Here is a 25277-nt window from a genome sequence, read left to right as displayed (position 1 = left end):
CGGGGGTGGTACATTACGTAGGGTTTGATGTAAGTATAAGCGCCTAACCATTTATAGTGTGCCTATTAACTTTCATTAAAGCAAAAACTGTTTTATTTTAGTTTGAATTCAAAAACTAATTGTTATTTACTGTGTTTTGTTTTCTCCTGAAATCTTTCCTAGTGTTGATTCGTGTTTATATGTTGCTATTTCTTTTGTCGCGGTGTTTTGTTACAATTTTTGTTCCTAAGCATTTTATAAAAGTTTTTCAAAAGTACAATAGTAATATTTGTGTTAATTCTTTGATCATTCCAAAAATTGAGTAAGGGCTCGAACCTCATTTGTTTGAAGAAAAGGGTGAAGATTGAAAAAAAAAAAATGGACAGTGAAAGAAATATACTATTTGAAGAATCAATAGTAAAAGAAAGATAGGTAGTAATTTATGAAGTAGATATAGAAATTAACAATAAATTATAAATAGAGGTAACAAACAAGCTTAGATTGTATTTAGGGCAATTTACAGGGAAGATGAGAAATTATTTAAATAGATAAATAAAGAAAAGGCACATGATAAACAAAATTGACATCGCTGCCAAATTAAGGGAAAGCAGAAAGTTTGTCACAGCAGCATCAATCGGTAAAATAGAGTGGCAAAGCTTGAGAAATAAGAGAATCAAATGAGTAAAATCGAAATCAAATAGAGGATAGTAAACAGAAGCCGCGTTGGAAAATCGGTGAAACAAAATAAACAGAAGATAGGTGGTAGCTAAAATGGAAGGAAGAGAAACCCCGTTGTGCGATGTTGCAGGTACATCCACAGCAGTTGACTCAACATACTGCGAATCAAAACAATACCGTCTACAATCACAAATTACTTCCCTTTCCCTCATTGTCGCGCCCCTTTCTTTTAGCCGTCTCGACTTTGACCAGCGGTGGTCAAAGGTTTACGATCCGTTTCCACAGGCCACCAGCTAGGTCATCATGAAAACCAAGCCAACGTGGAGGTAAGAAAATAGGACACTTGCAAGGAACCAGAGCTATACTGTCTTGATCAAGAATGATCTAACAGGACTACGGACGTAGTCAGTGACGCTCCTTCCAGGATGTTCCTCGCCTGAGCGTCAACTGAAGAGGTATCATCAGCATCATTCGCACTTGGCCTGCAATTGCTCTTGTGTAAAAAATTATATGGACAAACTAATTATGCAAAATGGCTTCTTTGGGCATACCAGCAGAATTTAAAAACACAAAATTTAAAATTAGAAAAAAAACCATTTTGTAGAAATTTATTCTCTGCACAAACCAGATCAATGTTTTTAGGTGCGAGGTTTTTTTTTAAACATAGAAAACTCAAACAGTTTTCTATCAGAAAAAATTAGTTAAAAAATAATTATTCCACTCAACAGAATTAAAAGAAATCACCCTTTCTTAAAATATTTTAAAACTCCCAATTTTTTTTATTTTTTATATTATTTCAAGATTAACACACTCTCATCGCCGATCCTCACCAACCTTTCCGAGCACATGCGCGTTGCGTACGCGTATACGCCACACTGAGAACATGCCGCTGACAGTTCCCACCCGATACGCGATACGTCAGTCCGCGGGTTGTTCAGTCTAGTTGAGTTGAGTGAAAAATCGCATTGGCCTCGGTCCGTCGTCGTCGTCGTCTTCGTTGTTTTTCGCACAGGGAAAATCACAGCCTACCACCACTGGAAAACCGGAAGTGAAAAATAATTTTACACGAAACGACAAACGTTTCGATTTGAACTCCGCGTAGATTCGAAAGAACTGTGATTCCAGATAGTCCGAAACGAACGCAATGGCAGTGGCTCCAGTAATCATCCAGTCGGCGGCCAAACACACCTCGACGGTAAGTGGGGCCCACTCCAATCGATCAGGTTTTAGTCCTAACTCTGGTTTACTTTCTTCCAACAGCTCATCTTCCTGCACGGATTAGGAGATACCGGGTAATTAACCACTTACTTTCAGAACTATGTCCAGGCTTATCAAGGTTTTACAATCTCTGGACTTGCACCGCCACCACCAACTTCCTCCCCACCAACCTTCCTCACGAAGCCCTGACCAGCTGGAGGTTGCTTTAATACTAATTCATAAGCTTATCACCTCTCCCCACCTTGGCTTATGAGTAAACCTCGGCGGAAGTGTAGTAACAAGCTTGAAATTGATTACATTATATAATTTTCATATGCAAATCCCCGGTCACACTGGGGGACTACCTCCCCCCCTTTCCCAGGGATTGGTGCCACAGGTGACCCGCGTAATTGTGGCACGATCTAATTGTGCAACCCGGAGAACAGGCCAAGGCGACAAGGCCAAACATGCCACCCTGGTGGTGACATCGCACAATAAAAATCGATAAAGTATTCCCCCAGCCCAGCGTCCGCGTCCGTCGTCTTGTGTGTGTCTCTAATTTTCGCACTATGGACTCCAGCAACACCATAGTTCAGGGCGTTCAGGGCCAATCAGTTTCTGGGGCGGCTGGTTAGTGGTGAAAGGAAGGAAGGGTGGGGGCGTGAGAACTAAAACGGATTTGTGCAAATAAGAGTGGTGGCATTGGGGACATTGGTGGAGGACGGTCATTATAGGAATGGAGAAATGGGAGGTGCAGTAATCGATTTGGAACCGAAACTGTGCGAATTATTTACGAGGAATACTGGGGAAATTATCCCAGGTGGACAAGTGAGTTTTCTGGCAACTCGGCAGAAAGCCAATTACTTTGGTAATTAATTAATTAAAAATCTTGAAAGAGATATTTTTACATCTCAGAGCATTCATAAATTTCAATATTTAAATAGGTTCTATGCCTTTTAATAACTTTTTTCCATGTGCAATTTTACTGTTGAAATGCATAAAATATGCTTTAAATACTATACCTCATAATCAATAAATAACATCAAGTTTCTACCCCTAATAAACTATTCAAGGTGTGTTTTTTAGAACAAACTAATGATAAAAAATTCGGTTTGTCTGATATTTGGCACCGTGAAAGAAGGGCTCTTTCCCGACTTTTTGCGGGGTATACCGAAATATTTCGTCGGGGGGTCTAGAACAACTTTTTTTTTAAACATTATTTTTCGATTTATGGGATATTTGTTAAAAAAAAAAAATCATAGAAAATCGGTACAATCATGTTGATATCACTCAAATTTTTTACGAATATACTTTGGGGACTCTAACCAACTATATTTGACCAATATTCGACCTCCAATAAAAAAAATCGAATCAAAATATCAGATTTCTAGCTTTCTATGAAATTACCCCAAAATCCAAGCTGGAAATCCCGATACGACCGAAAGTAATTCTTTTCTGTGTACAATTCGTCATGAAATTACAGCAACACATTGCCCGATTACAAATTTGAGCATTAAACAATACAAAACATGGATTATTTAATAAATAAGCTGTTTATTACCAAATAGGCTCCGAAAATTATTTTTTCAATCCTCTGCCACATCAATCACATTGTAGAAAACAGTTTTCTGAACAAGTGCCATAAAAAAGTATTAGTTTTGGTTCAATATAAGAAAAGATATGCCCAATTTCCTGAAATAAATAGTGCCTTTCTCCAAAATTTCTTAAGAGCGAGTTTTTCACCAATGTGTAACAGGTCGTATCGAGGTGCTCCGATTTGGATGAAACTTTCAGCGTTTGTTTGTCTATACATGAGATGAACTCATGCCAAATATGAGCCCTCTACGACAAAGGGAAGAGGGGTAAAACGGGCTTCGAAGTTTGAGGTCCAAAAAACCTATAAAATCTTAAAATTGCTCGCATTACCGTAAAACTTTATCAATTCCAACTCTCGTAGATGCATTTGAAAGGTCTTTCGAAGCACTTCAAAATGGGCCAAGACATCCAGGATCGGTTTGACTTTTTCTCATAGCTTTTGCTAATTACTGTTAAAAATTGATTTTTTTTAAATCTCAATATCTTTTTGCAACAGCCTCCAACACCCATCGAAAAACTATGAGAAAAACTGCGATTGGCCTAAAAGTTAATACCGTAGGCTTATAGTTCATATAATTACCTATCTTTTGACCTATGGAAGTATGGGTGTTGGAGGCTGTTGCAAAAAGATATTACACTCAACCCCCGGTGGTTGGTCACTTTTTCGTTTGACACTTTTTTAGTTTGTACCCCGTTGGTTGGTCAAAGTTATTTTTTTTAATTAGCAAAAGCTATGAGAAAAAGTCAAACCGATCCTGGATGTCTATGGCCCATTTAGAAGTGCTTCGAAAGACCTTTCAAATGCATCTATGAGAGTTGGAATTGATAAAGTTTTACGGAAATGCGAGCAATTTTAAGATTTTTTAGGTTTTTTGGACTTCAAACTTCGAAGCCCGTTTTACCCCACTTCCCTTTGTCGTAGAGGGCTCATATTTGACATAAGTTATCTCATGTATAGACAAACAAACGCTGAAAGTTTCATCCAAATCGGAGCACCTCGATACGACCTCTAGAACAAACCGAGCAGAATTTACAAATACTGCTATTAAAAGTATTTCAATAAAATATTGATGAGAAAGTTGCAAAAGAACCCCATCGAAAAATGTCTGTTCAGCTCTCAAAAAGTCGGGCAATAGCTGCTTTTTAACATGCTTTTTTTTAATTTAAAGTACTCAGAAAAGTTCACGGTGGGACAAATTCATAAACAGTGAAATATTTGAAATAGCATTTTCAACTCTGTAATAGTAATTTTATACTACATTTTTTGGAGATTCTTTGAATAATATATAGAAACTCAAAAAAAAACCCACTGCACAAGTTCATCCTAGTAGCATTTTTAAACTTACAGGTTTTATCATGGTTCCGAAAACCCTCATACGGCCTAAATAGGCTTCTATGGGCCTACTTATAACCTAAAATGCTACTAGGGCAATCCTTCTGAAGTTACAGCGGTTTTCAAAATACAAATCCTGAAAAAATAAGGGTTTTGATGGTTTTTTGGCAATTTCTATATGGCAGACTTGATTTTTCAGTCTCGAAAATATTTTTACCGGAAAGCTCGTCCAATTTCCCATAAGAATGTCTTTGACCACTTTTCAAAATAACTCGTTTTTTTTTTTGATGACTTAAAAGCTAATTGACTATCCAGCTTACTACCATCCACTGAACTACACTGATAAAAATATTCTGTTTTCAGTTATGAGCAATATTATTAGCTTATATCTGTAAACCCATATTTCCAATTGAAATGTGGTCAAAGACAATCTTATGGGAAATTTGACGAGCTTTCCGGTAAAAATATTTTCGAGACTAAAAAAATAAGTCCCTCATATAGAAATCGCCAAAGAAAAACCTTCAAAACGCTTATTTTTCAACATTTTTATTTTGAAAACCGCTATAACTTCACAAGGATTGTACTTTGGGCAGTGGTCAATACCTGGGAGGGAGAAGCGAAGAGGACTTCTTATTCTTATTCATTTTCTTGTTGTTGTTTTTGTTTTTTGTGCAAGATAATTTCTCTTCCCATATAAATTTCCAGTCAGTCGTCATCTGCCTTTCTTGACAATTCAAATTTTCTTGCAGCACATTTCAAAACAGTGCTCAAGATCGTGCATGACTCATGTAATTTTTTTTTTATTCATAACATATTTTTTTAAGATCCTCTTCCGTGCGGAGACCAGGTTAGGACCGGGAATCATGAAAGTTACATAAAAAATAATGATACATTTTTTTTCAAACAAATGACAGCAACATGAAACCGATCCCTTTTAATTGATCTGGGTAGGTCTTGCTGAGTTTCAACTGGATGCTGAACTCGTTGAAGATCCTCCTCAGCTCAGCCGAATGCAGAGTACCGCCTTGCCTTGTTCCTTCGTGACTCCACAGGCGTGGGGCGGGGTTAGTATTTTCTTTGCTGCTTCCTGCTTGTCGAGAGCGATCCTTCTGTTTTTAATCCGGAACCGCGCCCGACAGCGGAGGAACTACGTCGGTGTGAACGCCGGTACTGCCGAACTTTGTTTTCCATCTTTTCAATTCTGGTTGCAATCAGTTTTCGTGTGACAGCCGGAGACAGTGGTTGTTTTTTCTGCTGTTTTCGTGGCGCGGCAATGTGCTTACGGATGGAGGTGGAAGAATCCTCCGACGGGGACGAGTTTCGTTCCGTAAACGGAACGGGGAAGCGGAGGAAGACCAGCGACGGAGCCGTTGTCGTTAATGGCCCAGAGGAGAATCTTCTCAACAACAACAAATTCAGCCCGCTGGCGGAGAACAACAACAACAATAACAATGGTAACCCAGCCGGAAAAGAAAGCGTCCCACCGGTTCCAGTGGCCAAGAAACCACCTCCTCTGGTGCAACAACTGTGGGGGTCCCTACAAGACGGAAGAGTGCGAAGTCCAGGAAGCCCAGCCAAAGCGGTGTGCCAACTGCTCTGGAGCCCACGAAGTTACGGACCGCAGCTACCCCAAGCGTGCGGAATTCATACAGCGGCGACAGCAGGCGTCGAAACCAAAACCGCCGGCAAGGAAGGCAGAGAAGCAGAGCCCAGCAGTTCCAGCGTTCACGCCGGCGGAGTTCCCTCCGCTGCCGGGCGCAGTGCCGGACGGAAAATCAAAGGATCGTCCTCGACCTGCAGGAAGCAGCAAAGGGAGCAGTGGCTCACGAGACGGTGGAGCCACGGAGGAGGAAGCCGGGGAAGTGCTCTACAGTTCGGCTGAGCTGTGGGGCATTTTCTCCGAATACACCGGCAGGTTCAAGACCTGCAGGACCCGCTTGGACCAAGTAACTCTCGTCAGTTACATGATCTCCAAGTATGGAATTTAAGGAGTTGTTTTTGTTTTTTTATTATATATTGTTTTTACCGATACCCCTTTTACCGGTCTCAACCTGGTCACAGCACCTAAAAGGACCTAATAAAAATAACTTAAGAAAAAAAAATTTTGGTTGCAATAAAATGCAAAACCCGAGCTGTGAAGGAAGTTAAGTGAATTCGCTGTGACGTGATCATTCTTCCGAGATGCCGGTTTTGCAGAGTGATTTTTTTGAAAAACGGTGGCCTACGAAAACGGTTCCGCTTCCTATCTATCCGTGTTAACCTCCAGCTCGCCGTTTTTCCTCTCTTTGTTCGCATTTTCGCCCAGAGAATTTGCGTCACTTCCCTCAAAGCTCGGGTTCTACTGAAGGAACGATTTATATATTGTAACACATTGACTACTACTACTACTACTACTACTACTACTACTACTACTACTACTACTACCAACTTAATAAGTCTTAGTTTAAGCACATGTATGTATGACATAACATTGTTTGATTTATGGTCATAAGGAAATATATCTCATGAAAACATATTTTAAACTGAATTTTAATAAAAATTAGCATAAAAAACATATATAACATACATATTTTTGGCCTCTTTTGCAATTAATGAACGGTCTACGTCCAAAAATACATTTACAAATTAAAATACTTTTTTAAATTTATTTTCCTTCAAATACAATACTGCTCCAACCAAATAAGAACAGTAACAAAAAATGAAGGCGGCTCTCACTGACAGTTCGCAAGTGGCTGACACTGACAACTAGGTGTATTCTTCTCCGCCCGACTCAGGTCAATACGTATACAGCAATTCCCCACGAAAACAGCATGATTCGAAAAAAAACACGGAAAGGGGATCCATCGCCAAATCGCGATAAAGTTCGCTAAAATTAGCGAAAAATGTCGCTAATTTCTCAGCCTTCACAAAAATTACCAAGAATCGCTAATTTTTTTCGCTGGTTTGGAAACCGATGAAATTCTACCAAACCAGTGAAAAAAAACACTGGTTTGGTGAAAAATGTCGCTGTTTGGGGGATCAGTTTTGCTAGAATCAGAAAATTTTCTCGCTGGTTTGGAAAAAGCGGCAGGGCACCAAAATCAACCAGGAGATTATTGTACTGGTTTTGGGAAACAATTCGCTGGTCCAGCGGATTTCTTCACTGGACCAGTATTCTTTTACGCTGGATCAGCGTTTTCTATCGCTGACGTCCGGGTTTTTTTCCGGCGGCAACAGCTCGTACCAAAATCAACCAGTAGATTATTGTGCTGGTTTTGGGAAACAATTCGCTGGTCCAGCGGATTTTTTCACTGAACTGGTGTTCTTTTACGCTGGATCAGCGTTTTCTATCGCTGACGTCCGGGTTTTTTTCCGGCGGCAGCAGCTCGTACCAAAATCAACCAGGAGATTATTCTACTGGTTTCGGCGAAAAATCCGCTGGTTCAGCGAATGTTTCCACTGGACCAGTGTTTTTTTGCACTGGATCAGCGTTTTTTATGGCACATAATATCGGATTTTGTTTGAGAAAAATAGCAAAAAATTATAGTTCTAACAGGATTCTGGCAGAACCAGGCGGAGAATTTGATCAATCATTCAATGGTGATTTAAATAAATCAAAGAAATTGAACTCATTAGGAGCATTTATTCCGTCTACGTTTAAAAAATGATTTAAACTACAAAAAAATCTTATTACATATATTGAACCTTGAGAACTTTAAGTAGAGTTATTGCTTAACTTTCTTTACTTATTAAATAAAAACTCAATCAATAGATCAAATTATAGGACAATATATTCAGTCAAAGCATAAATTTACACATTAAAAATAAATAAATAATTCACAATCTTCACAATAAATACAATACGATAGAAATTACTTAGCGGGAGGTTTAGATAAATATGCAAGGAGGCTTACAACGCAGGCGTATTTTGTATCGTTGTCAAAAACCAGGCCATACACATGCTTAGGGATGAACTTCCACATGGGTTTGGCATCAGGTGGGTATTGGGCGTTAAGTACAAAGGCCAGCAGCCACTGCTTGTCCCGTTCGCTCATCAGGTTCGCGTACTCGTCGTACTCACCCGACTGGTTTAGCTTGTCACGGTGATGCTGCATCTGCTGCTGGTTCTGGTGGTAATTCTGCCGATTATTGTGCTGCTGCTGGTAGCGATTCTGACCCTGTTGCTGGTGTTGACGGTGCTGGTTCATCATCGGATGGTTTTGCTGAATCTCCTGAACCAGCCGTTGGCTCTCACCTCCGGGGAAATTCGGCGGCGGCACATTCATCGGAAACGGCGGCGGAACGTTCGTCTGGAGCAGGTGCAACGGTGGCAACGGGGGAACCATGTTCAACGGCGGCGGAAAGTTCACCGGAATCGTCAACGGCGGCTGGTGATTCATCATTCCGGGAAATCCGGGTGGCGGACGAGGCAGTCCCATGCCCGGATGATGAAACGGCGGCAGCTGCTGGGGAACCTCCGGCGGCATCGAGTGCTGCGCCTGCTGCTTGATCATGTTCTGCTCGATCTCCTCCACCGAACAGATGCGCATCTGAGCCGGATTCGGCAGCGGGAAGTTGGGCGGAAGACCGACAAAGGGGCCACCTAAAACAAGCCAAATGATAACAAACTCCCTTCTCACAAAATCTCCCCACCCTTACCTGGTCCCCCGCCTATCCTCTGATGGTGCTGCTGGTGCTGCATCGCCGCCATCAACGAACTCTGCGGATGGTGCTGCTGCATCGCCGGATGTGGCAACTGCGGCCGCGGCGTCTCCGGCTTGCTCGGCATCGTCCACACGCTCGGATCCAGCTGCAACCTCGCCTCCGACTCGTCCAGCTCCAAGTTGTCAATCCGAACGCTGGAAAAGTTCATATGCAAGTCCGAATCCGGCCCCGAATCGCCATCCCCACCCTCCCGCTGATCCAACCGGACCATATCCTCGTGCAGCTCCTCCCAGTCCCCCTCCCGTGCCTGCCCAAACGTCTCATCGTTCAGCGCATCGTACTCCTCCTCCGAATCGTCCGGACCGCCCCCAATTCCCCCGCCTCCGTCATCCTCCACCGGAAGATGCGTGTCGAACCCGAAGAAGGAATCCGTCATTGTGACAACTGCAGCGGGCCCGAATCCCAACCAGCGCGGACAAATTGCGCCCAACCGCTTTGTTTACAAACCGCCGCCAAATGGCCACTCCGTCCTCCTCCGCAACGCACAACCTTTTGGCACTTCGAACGCCAACCCACAACATCACACGGCAGCTAGAAGAGAAATTTCACATTAAAACCATAGCCCCGCGAGGAAACTGCCACCGGACCCCGGCTAAACTCACCTTTGGTGGCGTGGCCACGGATTAAAAACGGAAAAACAAACAGGGAATCGCGGGTGCGCGCACCAAAAAGAAAAACATCGCTAATTGGAGCAATGCTACGAAATTCCGACGACGACGACGACGTTTGACGTTTACGCGGCCCGCGAGCGGCGAGACGACGGATGACAGCAAGATGACAGTGGCGACCAGTGATGGCAGATTCGGTGGGAATTTAATGTTAGTGGTGTGGCAAAATGAAATGAAATTCCATGTTTTATTATTTTTGTTTTTTTTTTTCAATTAACCTTCAGTGTATCCCGCTCAATCTCAAAGACACAGTTTTGAACAAATGTTGTTTTTTTCCAGCGCGTGACCGGTAACCGACCTAAAAATCTTAAAGTTCCGTTCCGGTTGACGGAGGTTTACGGATGGAACAATTGTCAGAAAAGATTTCGCAGTAACGGAAGCAGATTTAAAAGAAAGTCCAGCCAGGTTGTACTTACTTGCCACAGCACAAACTGTTCCGCGGCCATGGTCAAGTTCCTCGTTGTACTTACTTGCCACAGCACAAACTGTTCCGCGGCCATGGTCAAGTTCCTCGCCTACGATTCTTGCTGCCACCTGCGACAATTTGTGCACTCATCTATGCAGCAGTACAAATACATCTCCAGCTTCACTGCACCGTATTTTTCTGCTGCGAGAACTTTATGGAAACGTGCTTCTTTTCATTGAAAAGAACCATCACCTGTTGAGTATGTATTTTAATGCTGAACACTTGATGCAGAACTTTTTCATGCTTTTTGTTTTGAAAAACCCTAAAGCAATTCGATTGCCACAAATCGCTTCCAAACGTGAACAATAACAAACATTTATGACGGCTGTCGGAAGGATGTGTATCAAACCAGCGAAAACTTTCGCTGGAAAAGAAACCGTTTCGGAAATAACAAACCAGCGAAACCAAGTTGCTGGATTTGATTTCGCGCAGCCACCTTTTTCAGCGAAAAATTTCGCTGGTTTAGAGAAAAATTTCGCTGATATCAGCAAAACCAACCCAGCAAAATTCAGTCGCTGGATTGGCGATCGATCCCCTTTCCGTGAAGTTCTCCGATCGGGCTCAAAATTTTTCTGGGGGTTCCTTGGCCGATATAATTGGACCCGTTTTTTTTGTTTGGCCATTAGAGTGACTTACGCCGTGGTAGGGTGGTCCGAAAAATGGCAATTTTCGTCGATTTTCGCAAAAACAACTTTTTTCAAAAAATCATATCTCTGCGCCATTTCATCCGATTTTAGCTGTCTTAGATGCAAAAGAAAGGTGATTAGTTTGACTATTTAGGAAAAATAGTAAGAAGTTTCAAAAATCTAGCTTAACATTTGAAAAGGTCGTATGAAAACTTAATATGCTGTTTTGAAGGTCTCGGGACCAAAGATATGTCTGAAAATATTTTTATCGGATTCCTCGGAAAATTTCACATTATATATCAAAAAATGGTGAAATTATGTTTTCGATACATACTCTGAGATACGATCTTTTGAAAATAAAAACTGAGTTTTTCGACGCGCCACGCGCAAAAATGGGAAAATGACGAAAACGGGAAAAAATCGACTTTTTTCACTAAAACGGCGATAACTTAAAAATTTCAGTGATGACCTATACATGTTAGGGTACCAAAATTTTCGTAATTGAAATACGCAACTTTTGGTACCCTAACATGTATAGGTCATCGCTGACATTTTAAAGTTATCGCAGTTTTAGTGAAAAAAGGCGATTTTTTCCCGTTTTCGTCATTTTCCTATTTTTGCGCGTGGCGCGTCGAAAACCCTAGTTTTTATTTTCAAAAAATCGTATCTCAGAGTATCACAAAGAAAATTTTTTTGATATGTTATGTGAAATTTTCCGAGGAATCCGATAAAAATATTTTCAGACATAGGCTCTTTGGTCCCGAGACCTTCAAAACAGCATTTTAAGTTTTCATACGACCTTTTCAAATGTTAAGCTAGATTTTTGAAACTTCACGCAGAAAAAAGTTTGTAGAATCAGCCTGTACGAGGTTTGAATCAACAAATTTTTTGTTGAATATAATCAATGCCGATTTTGCGTTGAAACAAACCTTGATTTTCTCAATTCCACAAAAGTCTGTTGTTGTTTTGAAAAAGCTGCTTTGACGTATAGCGTTGATTCAACAAAAATCATGATTTTCAAATCAACAAAACGTTTTGTTGATTCAAATATGCCTTATTTTTCTGCGTGTTCTTACTATTTTTCCCAAATAGCCAAACTAATCACCTTTCTTTTACGTCTAAGACAGCTAAAATCGGATGAAATGGCGCGGAGATATGATTTTTTTAAAATGTGGTTTTTGCGAAACGGAAACGGAATCGACGTAACATCTTATAATGTGGCCCTCTTAAACCTTGCAGTTTCGTCAACGGATCCACAGGCGTGTATCGTTCTTTTTGCGACAAGACTCCGCCTCCCGGGTCTCCTAAATGTGAAGGTATGGGCACGGGGAGAGGGCACCGAATACCTATATTTACACTTAGAATTTTTTTTCGCCCCCCCCCCCCCGGGATTCGAACCGGCGACCTCTGGATTGTGAGTCCAGTGCGCGGTCCGATTGATCCACACAGGCAGACAGTGGTTTTTGCGAAAATCGACGAAAATTGCCATTTTTCGGACCACCCTAACACGGCGTAGGTCACCCTAATGGCCAAACGAAAAAATACGGGTCTACACAGAAAAAAAAATGTAAATTTACCCAACACTGAAACCATGTTTCAAACGTAAACATGCCTAATGTAAACTTGAAATTGAATGTAAAAAGCTGTATCCCATTTAAAGAGCCGTTTCGTAAAACGAGATTCAATGTAATTCATAAATCTCATGTAAATGGAAATTTTGTTTATGACAAATCATAAATTTGTAAAATTGAAAAGCATGTTATTGCAAATCTAATGTAATTTTTCCTAAATGTAAACCATAAAAGCATTTAAACTAAACAAACTAAGTTCGTTTTCCAGATGACAGCTCAAAAGGCTGACAAAACAAATCTGTTCAATGTTGTTGATGTTTCGCGCGAGTGAAGTGGAAGTTTTTTCGCATTAAATGCTCAACTTTAGGTAGAATTTAACATATTCAGCTAATGTCCAAGCCGATGTTAACTTCCTTGGACTGCGGTCTACAGAAGGTTGTGGTTTTGGATGAGGTCGGGAAGTTTCCGGACGAAAAGTTCATTTTGGTGTGGTAAGTGTGATTGATGTGAACTGATTAAGGATTTTACGGGCCTGACCAGTAACTATTTTTTTCAAAGATTGATTGTTTTGTTGTTCTTGTTCTTACAGGTTTCAGAAAGGTAAACATTTCAAAAGACACCAAGAAATATGTAAACAAGGTCCCTTTTTTGCAAGCGATCGGGATGCACTTTTTGTTTACAAAGTCGCTCTCTGAAGGAATGTTTGCCAAGCCTTGACAGCTGTCCAGACAAGAAAAACTTGGTAACGTAAGACTTTTGAACACCTCAAATTTAATAAAAAATACCTTTTGAAACATGAATTCCGCTGGTTTACGGTCCGTCCAAAAAATTGTCTCGTTTGAGCTGCTCGGCCAGCTACAACGCAACTCTGGAACTCATCGAAGGTTTTGACGGATGCTGCTTCCGTGGAAAACGTTCGTGCAGATTCTTCTGGATTGGTCGCTTTCGAGAGTTTCCAGCGTTTTCTTCACAATCTTCGTTTGCGTCTCTGGATTTTCCTTGTTTAGTTCTGTATCCATTTCAGAAAACAGCTGCGTTGAACTCCACGTATCCCGGAGGCATCCTTGTCTGGGAATAAATTTTCGGGGGAAGGTGTCGCCGCTGCTGTAGGTTCCACCACATGTAAACATAGAGCACTGATTGAGGAGGAATTCACGGTTCAGAGATGGGATGTCTTGCACGTTTGGTACACCGTTCCGCGTGCATTCGAGAGCGTCAATCGTCTTTCTTCTTTTGTGGCACTTAAGGTAGCTTTTCTAATGTTTGTTCTACCACACTCGGCCTACTTTACGTGAACGTTCCCGACAATTTTCTCCTTCGTCACACTCATTCTTGTAACACCACCTCTTGTGCAACGGTCGCTTCCTTCTGGCCACCGAAATGTCATCGGTCTCATTTTCCGTTGAAACCTTCCCGTGTTTGGACCGTTTGGACGGGAACCAGCGTCAACAGAAGCTCACGAAGTTTTTTGTCACTTTGATACGACTGACAGTTTGTGCCAAGGAGTCTGGGTGACGTGGCTGTTCTCGGACCGAGGCTCTGGTGGTGGGTTAGCGAAGCTACCGTCCCGTCACTGAAAATCAAACCCGAGCCCTTATCAATGCGCTGCATGGCAGGTGAGGCAAAGTATGGAAAACAAACAGATCAAATATGTCTAGAATAAATTTTCAAAAGGTCCTTCTGCATAGGAAACCCATGACACATTGTTTTGAAAATGTACTCTAGATGTACAAGATTAATGGTTACCAACTGTTTTTAGTTCTATTCCTCCCTAGGATAAATTTCAAGAACTTCATTTCTTCACTTTCTATACAATTTTATGAATCAAGATATTTTAAATTCATGTTTGGAAATTATGATTTAATTTTTACTTAATGCTCGTTTTGGTTTTTGTTTGATTATTTTTGGTTTGTGTTTGATTTTGTAGAAAAATTGAATTACTTTCGTATTGACTTTTCAATAGGGCGAAACCGTAGATGTAAAAAAAGCAGTTATCTCACTTGCTCTAGTGACAGTTCACGTTGAGTAAGATATACTTCTTATTTACACTTCGACATAGAGGATTTGCAGCAAAGCTAAAAGATACATGTCGCCACCTATGAAACCTATGATTTTTTGAAAAAATGTGTTTTTCCTCCATAATCAACATTTTTACAAAACTTATGCCGGATTCGGATGAGAAAAATTATTTCCAACAATTTGGTGTACAACTTTCCAAAATTTGTTTGATTTTTCTATGAGAAAACTGTAAATTTATAAAAAGATAGTAATTTGGACTATTAGGCAAGAAAGTCTGTCAAAAATCAATAAAAATTGTTGAATATACGTAAACACATCTGTTATCAACTATATATCTGTATATTTCGTTGATATATACGGGGAAACTAATTTTTTCTTGTTCCAAAACATGTTTTTTAAAGAAAAAGGTCACAAATTTTTGAGCGCCCAAAAATTGATGTTCATTATTTTAAAGCAACAAATTTTTCTCGTCTTTTGCAACCAGTTTCATTATGATTTATGCAGGAAATCATGAGAAATAAGCGATTTTGTTCTTCAATCCAGTAGAAAGGAATGCGATTTTTGGCAAGTAACCTCATTTTGGCGCCACCTACATTTGAAACACAGTCGCGCTGCAAAACCTCAATCGGCCCATTTGTTTTGCTTGGTTTAACTTTTTCCTTGTGAGCTGATCAGCTGACGGTTTGCTGCGATCTTAGACGTCAATTGACAGCGCGAAGCAAAACAAAAATGTCGTCGAGTGCTGGGGGTGGTTTGGAAAATCGTTTTCTTTTACCGGTAAAAGACCAGGACAAGGAGATTCAATTTTAATCAGAGATCATCACCAAGCAAAAGGCGGTTTCCGGCGAGACAGTCACACTGATAAATCGATCGCTGCCCGTTCCCGGTAAGTAAACATTTTCCATGTAAATGAGGGTATTCTAACTCACGACAAATTTGAAAATTTCAGGATTTTGCGCACTGAACTTACTAAAGCTAATGGTGTTAGACTACACGATTGCCAAGTTACCTATAAGTAGGATTAGTAGCATTTCTGGAGTTGGTATTTGGCACGGTAGTGAGACTGCTGAACGTCTGACATTCGAAAAGGATGAACTAAACGCCGACAAGGGCCACGCTACGTGCGAAAATGATATCCAAGTCACGGTGTCGAGGCGAAGATTACCCCACGGTAGAATAGGCCAGCAGTAAAGGTAGCCAGCAGCCGATGGTAACAAACAGCACCAGTATTATGAGGGCCCTAACGGCCAGTGACTAAACGTCGATTGATGACATCAATTATGAATTTACAATCAAGTAAGTTTCTAAACCTTTTTAGTACAACTTTGGTTATAATTTGGGCATTTTTATAGCCTTTGAATGTCTGTTCTGATTGATTCATCAATAAGCTGCAATTCAGGGTTACTTACCTCAATGTGTAGGGCAGCGAATGACCAAGAAGGTTAAAGCTGCCAGAAATAAATGAATGAACAACAACTACCTCAATGTTGTTGTTTATTTCATTAATATTGACATTAATCAAATGGTGATAAATCGTCTAATTGTGACCAGATTTGCATTTTTGTTTCAAAATACCGTATTTCTCCGTTGAATCTTGATCTTGATGTGATTTTTAAAGTCTTTTGCCCAATTTGAATGATGTTCTTTTTTATTCTTACTTACTTTTTCAAAAGGTCCTATGTACATAGTAAATCTATGGCTGTTTTGAAAAAGTAGTCTAGAATTATTCGACGATCAGTATTGAATTTCCAACCTGTAAACGTTGACTATTCAAATTTGATCAAAAAAGAGTAAAAGCATATCGTTCAAATAAACGGCACACAAAAGCATTAGACAATTACATCGAATTCAAGATTCAGCGGAGCAAAAAATTTTTTTGCTTTAGGTAAATTTACGTTATTTTCATCGTAAATTTACACGTTTTGGGTAGATTTTGCCCAGGCGCATTTACATTGGATGAAACGTAATTTTTCAATGAAAATATTGTAAATTCGCATCATTAATGACGTGCACTTTTGGTACATCATAAATGATGTAAATTTACCGGATTATTTTTTTCTGTGTAATTATTTCGGCCAAGGAACCCCCAGAAAAATTTTGAGCCCGTCGGAGAACTTTTTTTTTCGAACCATGCTGTTTTCGTGGGGAATGGCTGTATACTTTTATGTAAAATTGTCAGGAAAATAGATTCCCATATTCGGCTTAAAAAAAATTTGACGTATAGAGCACTTTTCAAAAAAACGTTTTTAGTAAATGATTTTTGTATTTTTTTTAGGAGAGTTGCTCCATCCTTCATTTTTTGTGAGTCTTTTTGTAACATCTCAGGCTATTTTCACAAAAAAATGGAACGAAAACAAAATCGTGGGCTCACTTTCGAATTTTACTTTTAAACTTAAAAATAAAAACATCTCATAAAAGTGGCGTGTTTATTTCTTTCAGTGTTTTTTTTTTTTTGGAAAGCCCGTCAAATTTCCTACAAGTTTGTCTGACCACTTTTTGTTACGATGCAAAAAGTGGTCAGACATCAAGATACAGCTACATATCTTTAAATTAAGAAACACACAAATGTTTAAAACACTTACACCCTTCTCAAAAGTCATTATCGTGTGAAACTGGCTCCATTTACACAAAAATGGCATACATGGGTGTTGTCTACAAAGTTTCATTGAAATTTAAGAGGGTTGAGATAAAAATACCTACAAAATTCCTGTTTTGGGCTGGAATTGCTCTGCAGTGGAAGACAAAAGTTCCGTTTTTCGTCCCTCTAACGAATCGTCTAGATCTTTCATGCCTACCAATGAAGAGCTTTTAAACTTCTCCGAATTTTGAAAACCAGAGATCAGAATTGAACCTCACCATTTGAAATGGCCCAAAAATACTTCCTTGTTCTCTTTTGATATTTGTTCTCTTTTAATATTTTTATTCATAAAATCGGAAATTTCATAATTGTTTCATTTTTTAAATTAAAAATAAAAAAGTATGTTATCCATTAGTGGACTCCTTTTCCTATACCCTCTGATGGTGTTTTGATGAAAAATTAAAAAAAATCACAATTTCAAGTGGGTATTTGTTTTAATTTGCTTATGTTAATAAATTCTGATTCTGATATTTAAAAAAATCTAAATCAAACATTCTAAAATTCTGAAGAATAAAATTCTGTAATTAAAATTTAAAAACTTTAAAAAGGTTTCGATTATAAAATTCTTTAATTTCTAAATTCATATTTTTTTTTTGTTTTTTTTTTTTTGAAATTTTTAAATTCTTAGATGCTGCTATTTTTGCCGCCATCTTAAATTTAACTAAATATACTTTTTTAAAGTTATATTTTAGGTTATAAACTAAAATTTATAGAATTGATGCATTGGAAATTGTGATGAAAACTTTGGGCAATAGAATTCGAACTGGATTTGAAATTCGCTGATTTTCAAATTTAAAAAAGAATGTTGTTTTAATTTTTTGATTTACTATTTTTTCAATTTTGATTCTTTTTTTTTTAATTGCACCATTGTTAAATATTTGAATATTTGATGTTCTGAAATTTGATTTTTTTTTTGACTTCAATAACAAATACTGTTAAAATAACAGAAAGTGTTATGGAATATTCTTGCAAAATCAATTTTTGCATAAGAGTTCAATAACAGTTTATGTTATGATAACAAAATTTGTTATCGGTCTGATAATTCATTGAAAGCCAGAACAACTTGGGGATAACATTTTTTGTTATGGAAGAATACTTCAAACTTTTATTGGGGTGATCGGATTAGTTGTTAAAATAACAAAGATTTGTTCGAAGAATAACTTAAACTGTTATGAGTCTGTTATTGCAATAACAATCCAATAACAAAAAAATCATAACGGCGAATAACAAATCTTGTTATAAATAACATAAAATGTTATTGGCCTAGTATTTTCAAATATCAAAAAATGCTATTCCCAAGTTATTTCCGTCTGCTCGGGTTCCGAGGAATGGTGCTTTGAAAAGATCTTGAACAATTTAAAATATATTTAATTATTAATTATTATATATAGTGAAGGAATCCGCTAAACAATAATGACACAATTTCACCCTTTCAGTCATGGTTGGGCCACCACGATGGGCATGATCCGGACGCCGGACATGAAGGTGATCTGCCCGACGGCGCCCACCATCCCGGTCACACTGAACGCCGGCTTCCGTATGCCGTCGTGGTTCGATTTGAAAACACTAGACATTGGCGGCCCTGAGGACGAGGAGGGCATCAAGCGGGCCGCCAAGAACGTCCACGAGCTGATCCAGAGTGAGATTCAGGTAGGTTTTGTTTTTTTATATTTAAAAAAATATTTAAAAGAAAACTATTTTCATGTTATTTTTAGGCCGGCATTTCCGCCAACCGGATCATGCTGGGAGGGTTCTCCCAGGGCGGTGCCCTGGCCCTGTACGCCGCGTTGACATTCGCGGAACCGTTGGCCGGCGTGATGGCGCTGTCCTGCTGGTTGCCACTACACAAGAACTTCCCGGGCATTCTCAAGTGCCCGAACACTGTACCCGTGAGTATTTATGTTAAATCTTTCCTAGTCGAATAAATAAATCGATTATTTTATTTTTTACAGATTCTCCAGTGCCACGGTGATTGCGATCCGGTGGTGCCGTACAAATTTGGTCAATTATCGTCGAGTGTGATGAAGTCGTTCATGAAGCAGTCCCAGTTCCAGTCGTACAGAGGTCTTTCGCATTCGTCGAACGAGGCCGAGCTGGAGGACATGAAGGTAAGCTAGTAATACTAACTAGGGATGAGGAATTTGTGGTATAAAACTTTCTTTTCCAGAAATTCATCGAAAAGCACGTTCCCCGCCAGTGAATGGCCCGAGGCTCACATTCGTAAATCGTGTGTAAATTTTAACTGTAATTTAAAACAAGGAAAAGTCAGCATGTTTTTTGTTTTCTCTAATTTATTTCAAATTACTAGCCAAAAGAGCGGAAGCAAATAATGCAACTTGAAAGCAAACTTAACTACTTTTAGCGAACCTGAGTCAATCAGAAACGGTAGGATTTTTTCATTTATTTTTTTCGAAACTAGTAGTCTCACTTATTCGAATCGGCAAATTTAGGCCAAGCCGAATGCAAACAAAAAGAAACCCTTTTGCTAATCAACAACAATAAAACAAACAAACGAACGATGTACCGAAGCTGCGATTTTATAAAACCCTCTAAGACAATGAATATATAAAGCAAAACAATAAGTATTTCCCAACAAAAAAAAAACACATTAGCGAAGATTAAAACTCAATTGAGAATGTATTCTGCGAAACCAAACCTAATCAGTAAAATAAAAAAAGAAGCAAAGCAAATTATCTTTAAAGTTCACCGTTCCCCTTTTCTCCCTAAGCTGAGAGCACCAATTTAATAAGAATGTATTGACAAACAAAAATCATAAACTCATTTTACATTTCAACTACCTCTGTTCACTAAATGCAAAAACAAGCAACAAAACAAAACAAAAAAACAGCTGATTTAACAATTCGATGCCATTGAATTTAACCAGCAGTGATTAGATTCCATCTTGCCCAAAATAGAAAGAAACGGCTTAAGGAGAGAAAAGAAAATAAAAGGTTAGAAAGACAGCAAAGCGAGCGAATAAAACTTTTCGGAACTGGTCAGTCTCGGGTTTGAACGATTAACGGCGGAGTAGTTTGATCTGTTACCGGATCTTAGTAGAAGCAAAAAGAAATATCGAACTATCTCTCTCTTTCTTTCTATCGTAGCGAAAACACTCGAAAATACATAAACATAAACAGAGCAAAAATATAGAGGGAGATACAGATGAGTAAAAAAACATCATGAAACACAAAATAACCGTTTCTTTGAGCTAAGAAAACTCCAAACAGGAAGACAGGAAAAACAAGAACCATTGCGGTATTGAGTGGAACACACTAAAAGAGATTGAAATATATTTTAGTTTAATTAAATAAAAAAAACTAAGCGAATTATATTTGGCAGATTGAAAAGAACATTCTTCCCTGTTTCTGTTTCAGAGATTTTCATTTTAAAACACAGATTTTTTTGAAACATACAAATACTTGCAGTGCAAGTATTTTTGCGAGTGTTCAACAAATTAAGGGATCTTACCTCTCCTCCGTCACGAGATATCGAAAAACAGAACTCGAATTTGTGGTCGGTGAACAAAATTACACCTAGAGACTAATTTTCACGCAAATCGAAAATGGATAGGAGCATCGTTTTGGATTTCGTGTGAGTTGGCAGAGAATTACCGAGTTTTCTATTCTAAATTATTTTACTGTGGACCAAATGGGCTACTTGCAAATAACAGTATCTAGGGGAACAATTCTCTACCAAAACCGGAAATGGATTTTATTTGTATTTTTTTATTTGGCTCGAACTTTGTGGAGCCCTTCCCTAAGACCAAATAAGCTATTTTGCGTTATTGGTTCACCCATACAAGTCTCCATACAATTTTGGCTGCTGTCCATACAAAAATTGTATGTAAATATTCAAACAACTGTAACTTTTGAGTGAATTTTCTGATCAATTTGGTGTCTTCGGCAAAGTTGTAAGTATTGTTGAGGACTTTTGAGAAAAAATAGGTATGTACACGGAAAAAAATTGCATATTTTTTAATCAACTTTTTTTTTCACTAAAATTCAATTTCCCAAAATACGTACTTTTTGATTTTCGAGATTTTTTTATATGTTTTGGAGACAAAAATCCGCAACTTTTGAGCCATAGAGAAACATGGTCAAAAAATCTGCCGCCGAGTTATGAATTTTTGAAAAAATAGTGATTTTTGGATAAAATCGAAGTTTCATGCAAATACAAATTTGACATTATTTTTAATGCAAAATTGAATTTGCAATCGAAAAGTGCTTTACAGATTTTTTGATAAAGGGCTCCGTTTTCAAGATATAGTCACCGAAGGTTTGATTTTAGCGAAATATTTGCAGTTTTTCGAATTTTAAAAAAGGTAACCATGAGTGACCATTTCTAAAAATATTTTTTTAAAGTTCAGAAAATTTGCTATAAAATTGTGTAAGAGACATTGAAGATTGGATCTCGGGTGGCTGAGATAAAGCCGCTTTAAGAAAAAGAAACACGAAAATTGAAGTTTTCTTATTCTCACCAAAACAACCCACTATTTTCTAATGACGTTATCTCAGCAACTAATGGTCCGATTTTCAATGTTAATACATGAAAACATTCGTGAAATTTTCCAATCTCTTCTAAAAAAATATTTTGAATTTTTTTGAATCATGACTAGCATTTTAAATGGGCGTAATATTCAATGTTTGGTCCTTTTAAAATGTTAGTCTTTATTAAAAAAAATCAAAATATTTTTTTCAAAAAGATCGGAAAATTTCACAAATGTTTTATGCATTATCATTGAAAATCGGACCATTAGTTGCTGAGATAACGTCATTAGAAAATAGTGGGTTGTTTTGGTGAGAATAAGAAAACTTCAATTTTCGTGTTTCTTTTTCTTAAAGCGGCTCTATCTCAGCAACCCGAGGTCCAATCTTTAATGTCTCTTAGACAATTTTATAGCAAATTTTCTGAACTTTTCAAAAATAATATTTTCAGAAATTGTCACTCATGGTCACTATTTTTAAAATTCGAAAAACTGCAAATATTTCGCTAAAATCGAACTTCCGGTGGCTATATCTTGAAAACGGAGCTCTTTATCAAAAAATCTGTAAAGTACTTTTCGATTGCAAATTTAACTTTGCATTAAACATAATGTCAAACTTGTTTTTGCATAAAACTTCGATTTTTTCCAAAAATCACTTTTTTTTTCAAAAAGTCATAACCCGGCGGCAGATTTTTTGACCATGTTTCTCTATGGCTCAAAAGTTGCGGATTTTTGTCCCCAAAACATATAAAAAATCTCGAAAATCAAAAAATACGTATTTTGGGAAATTGAGTTTTAGTGAAAAAAAAGTTGATTAAAAAATCTGCAATTTTTTTCCGTGTACCTATTTTTTTCTCGAAAGTCCTCAACAATACTTACAACTTTGCCGAAGACACCAAATTGATCAGAAAATTCACACAAAAGTCACAGTTGTTTGAATATTTACATACAATTTTTGTATGGACAGCAGCCAAAATTGTATGGAGACTTGTATGGGTGAACCAATGACGCAAAAAAGCTTATTTGGTCATATGGAAGGTTCCACAAAGTCAAATAAAAAAATACAAAAAATAAAAATGGTCGAAATCGGCCGATTTCGTAGGGAGTTGCTCAGGAGAACTTTCTCTTTCTCATCCTATTTCTATTATCGGCCTATCAGCACTTTGATAATGAATTCTGGAGTTTTTTTTAAAAAGGTCCAATAAACCAAATTTTCAGTTTTTAGCTTTTTGGGAGTTTTTTTAATACCCTTGACTCAAGGCGGTTTCAAGAACACCCAAAATGCAAAAACTGAAATAGTAGTTTATGCATTAAGTTGCAAAAAGAGGATTTTTTCAGCACGAGTCGTACATTTATCCAACGAGGTTCACCGAGTCTCAGTCTCATTGGATAAATGTACCTACGAGAAGAGCTGAAAAAATCTACTTTTTGCACCTTATAGATAGACTACCGTCATCTGGGGTGAATCGGGACTACAGTCTGAATAGGGACAGCAGTGTTTAGAGCACTTAAAGGTTTTAAATTTGGAAATGGATGTACACATTTTGTTGGTCTGAGTCTGTTCTATCCGAAACCAACCAGAAAAATCAAATGGTTAAAACTGCTGTCCCAATTCGCCCCATGTGTCCCAATTCACCGATTATAAACAAGCAGTCTATTTCTTTCACTCAAGTGACAGTTAACGTCAAGTAAGAGGGGGAGAGACTGGTTGTTTACAATCGAAGATTCGCCCCATTTTGAACTGTTACTACGGATTTGAAGTGATGGAAGGTAGGCGGTTTCGTTATTCGAGAATGACAGGAAAAATAAGACCTTCCATCGGATGAGGAAGTAAAATGTCGGTCCCGGCCTTGGTTGTTAGGCCGTTAAGTCATTCCAGGTGTAGGAGTCGTCTCCATGCCATAAGTACAAACAACACACCAAACGAAGCCTACTCCGGTGGAATCGCTGGCGGCGGTTGGACTCACAATCCAAAGGTCGTCAGTTCAAACACTGGGGTGGAAGGTTCCTTGGAGTAAAAGAGGTTTGGGTGCTCTCCCCATTCAAGCCTTCGGACTCCTAGGTTCGAGCAGAAACTTGCAATAGAGACCACAAAAGACCCGGGGGTCGTTAATGTGGTTTGATTTTTTTGAGGAAAAATAAGATGTTTTTGTTTCACTAGGCCACTGTCCGAAGGTCACCCAAAACCTCTATTAAGCAAATGGACCGACGTTGTACTTTCCCATCCGATAGAAGGCGTGATCAGGCAAATCTCGTCTCGAAATATGCCAGCGGGTCTTTCTGGGATTGAACCCATGCCTCCTGGTGTAAGAGGCTACCACGCTAACCACTAAACCACCGAATTAGGCTTGATGTTTTAAATAGAGTTTGAAAAACTGCTCTATTTTACATTCCACAACTGGCGTAACTTTTCTTTAATTTTTTAGGGAACATTCTTTTATAAAGTAACGCTAAATCTGTGGACTCCCTTCCGCCTCTTGTAACACAATTTTCATAAAATTTTAAAAATTGTGTATGGAGCGTAACACGGCCTCCGGCCCCGAAGGGATCCTGTAGAAAGCCTAAGTTTAGATTATGCCTAGCTTTCTTCTTGTCATTTATTAATATTAAATGTAAATTGCAGTGCGCCTTTGCATTAGAATGCATTGAAACATCGCAAACGTTAAAGCGACTAGACCTACTACATACAGTTTACCGCAAAGATATTTCGTTAAAGTGGGTTGAGTTTGACTTTTTGCGGTAAACATTTCTGAATAAACACAATCAAAAAAATCAAACCATCCACTTTAACGACCCCCAGGTCTTTTGTGGTCTCTATTGCAAGTTTCTGCTCGAACCTAGGAACCCAAACATGCTAAAAATGATTCTAAACTCAGGGGAATGCATTTTAAATTGATTCTAGCTGATTGCACTTGAATTTCCATTGACATTTTGAAGTTTTTTAAAACAATATTTTACGGGCCGACTTTTAAGGGGGGATGACGAAGACTTTTAAAAATATTTGTACTAGCCTAATGTCAAGATAGATTTGCCAAACCCCGATGGTTTGGCACCAACTGGTGTCAAACGAACGTTGTCATTTTTTAGTTGGACACCTCTTTTACAAAACGGCCTCAATTTGGAACTGTCAAAGTGGAACCAATTTATTGATCGTCAAAAGTAGAGAGTATTGTTATCGATCAATATTTTTTTTGCAAGAATAATAAATGTGTGGCTTTTGAGGACCTGAAGTTGAAGTCAAGAAATCTTAAGAAAGTTGAAGGCGAGATCGTAATTCTTTATAATTATGAATGGAAGTTGTTTATGGAGTCGATGCGGT

General features: G+C 38.6%; 2 protein-coding genes across 2 annotated transcripts; one reads left to right on the top strand and one right to left on the bottom strand.

Moving 5' to 3' along the window:
- The first annotated feature begins 1567 nt into the window (after window positions 1-1567).
- LOC6040055 (acyl-protein thioesterase 2) lies at window positions 1568-20784 on the top strand. Its single transcript, XM_001849474.2, has 6 exons — window positions 1568-1852; window positions 1918-1949; window positions 18912-19125; window positions 19191-19364; window positions 19428-19583; window positions 19643-20784. Exons 1-6 carry the CDS (start codon window positions 1802-1804, stop codon window positions 19673-19675), a joined length of 660 nt encoding a protein of 219 aa, XP_001849526.1. The 5' UTR covers window positions 1568-1801; the 3' UTR covers window positions 19676-20784.
- On the bottom strand, window positions 8321-10471 carry LOC6043587 (protein PAT1 homolog 1). Its single transcript, XM_038254045.1, has 3 exons — window positions 10090-10471; window positions 9422-10018; window positions 8321-9365 (listed from the first exon to the last, which is right to left on the bottom strand). Exons 2-3 carry the CDS (start codon window positions 9861-9863, stop codon window positions 8635-8637), a joined length of 1173 nt encoding a protein of 390 aa, XP_038109973.1. The 5' UTR covers window positions 9864-10018; window positions 10090-10471; the 3' UTR covers window positions 8321-8634.
- Window positions 20785-25277: the final 4493 nt, after the last annotated feature.

The sequence above is a fragment of the Culex quinquefasciatus genome, chromosome 2 (genome assembly GCF_015732765.1).
Source record: "Culex quinquefasciatus strain JHB chromosome 2, VPISU_Cqui_1.0_pri_paternal, whole genome shotgun sequence".
Classification (NCBI taxonomy): domain Eukaryota; kingdom Metazoa; phylum Arthropoda; class Insecta; order Diptera; family Culicidae; genus Culex; species Culex quinquefasciatus.
This window is presented reverse-complemented; position numbering and strand designations above follow the sequence as displayed.

Bases quoted from the DNA above. Each gene is read 5' to 3' on its own strand.
- LOC6043587 (XM_038254045.1), bottom strand. From the start codon at position 9,863: ATGACGGATTCCTTCTTCGGGTTCGACACGCATCTTCCGGTGGAGGAT. The intron at 9,366-9,421 runs GTAAGGGTGGGG...GGCTTGTTTTAG, and splicing joins GAGGATAGGCGGGGGACCAG to GTGGCCCCTTTGTCGGTCTT.
- LOC6040055 (XM_001849474.2), top strand. From the start codon at position 1,802: ATGGCAGTGGCTCCAGTAATCATCCAGTCGGCGGCCAAACACACCTCG. The intron at 1,853-1,917 runs GTAAGTGGGGCC...TTCTTCCAACAG, and splicing joins CGGCCAAACACACCTCGACG to CTCATCTTCCTGCACGGATT. The intron at 19,584-19,642 runs GTAAGCTAGTAA...TTTCTTTTCCAG, and splicing joins CCGAGCTGGAGGACATGAAG to AAATTCATCGAAAAGCACGT.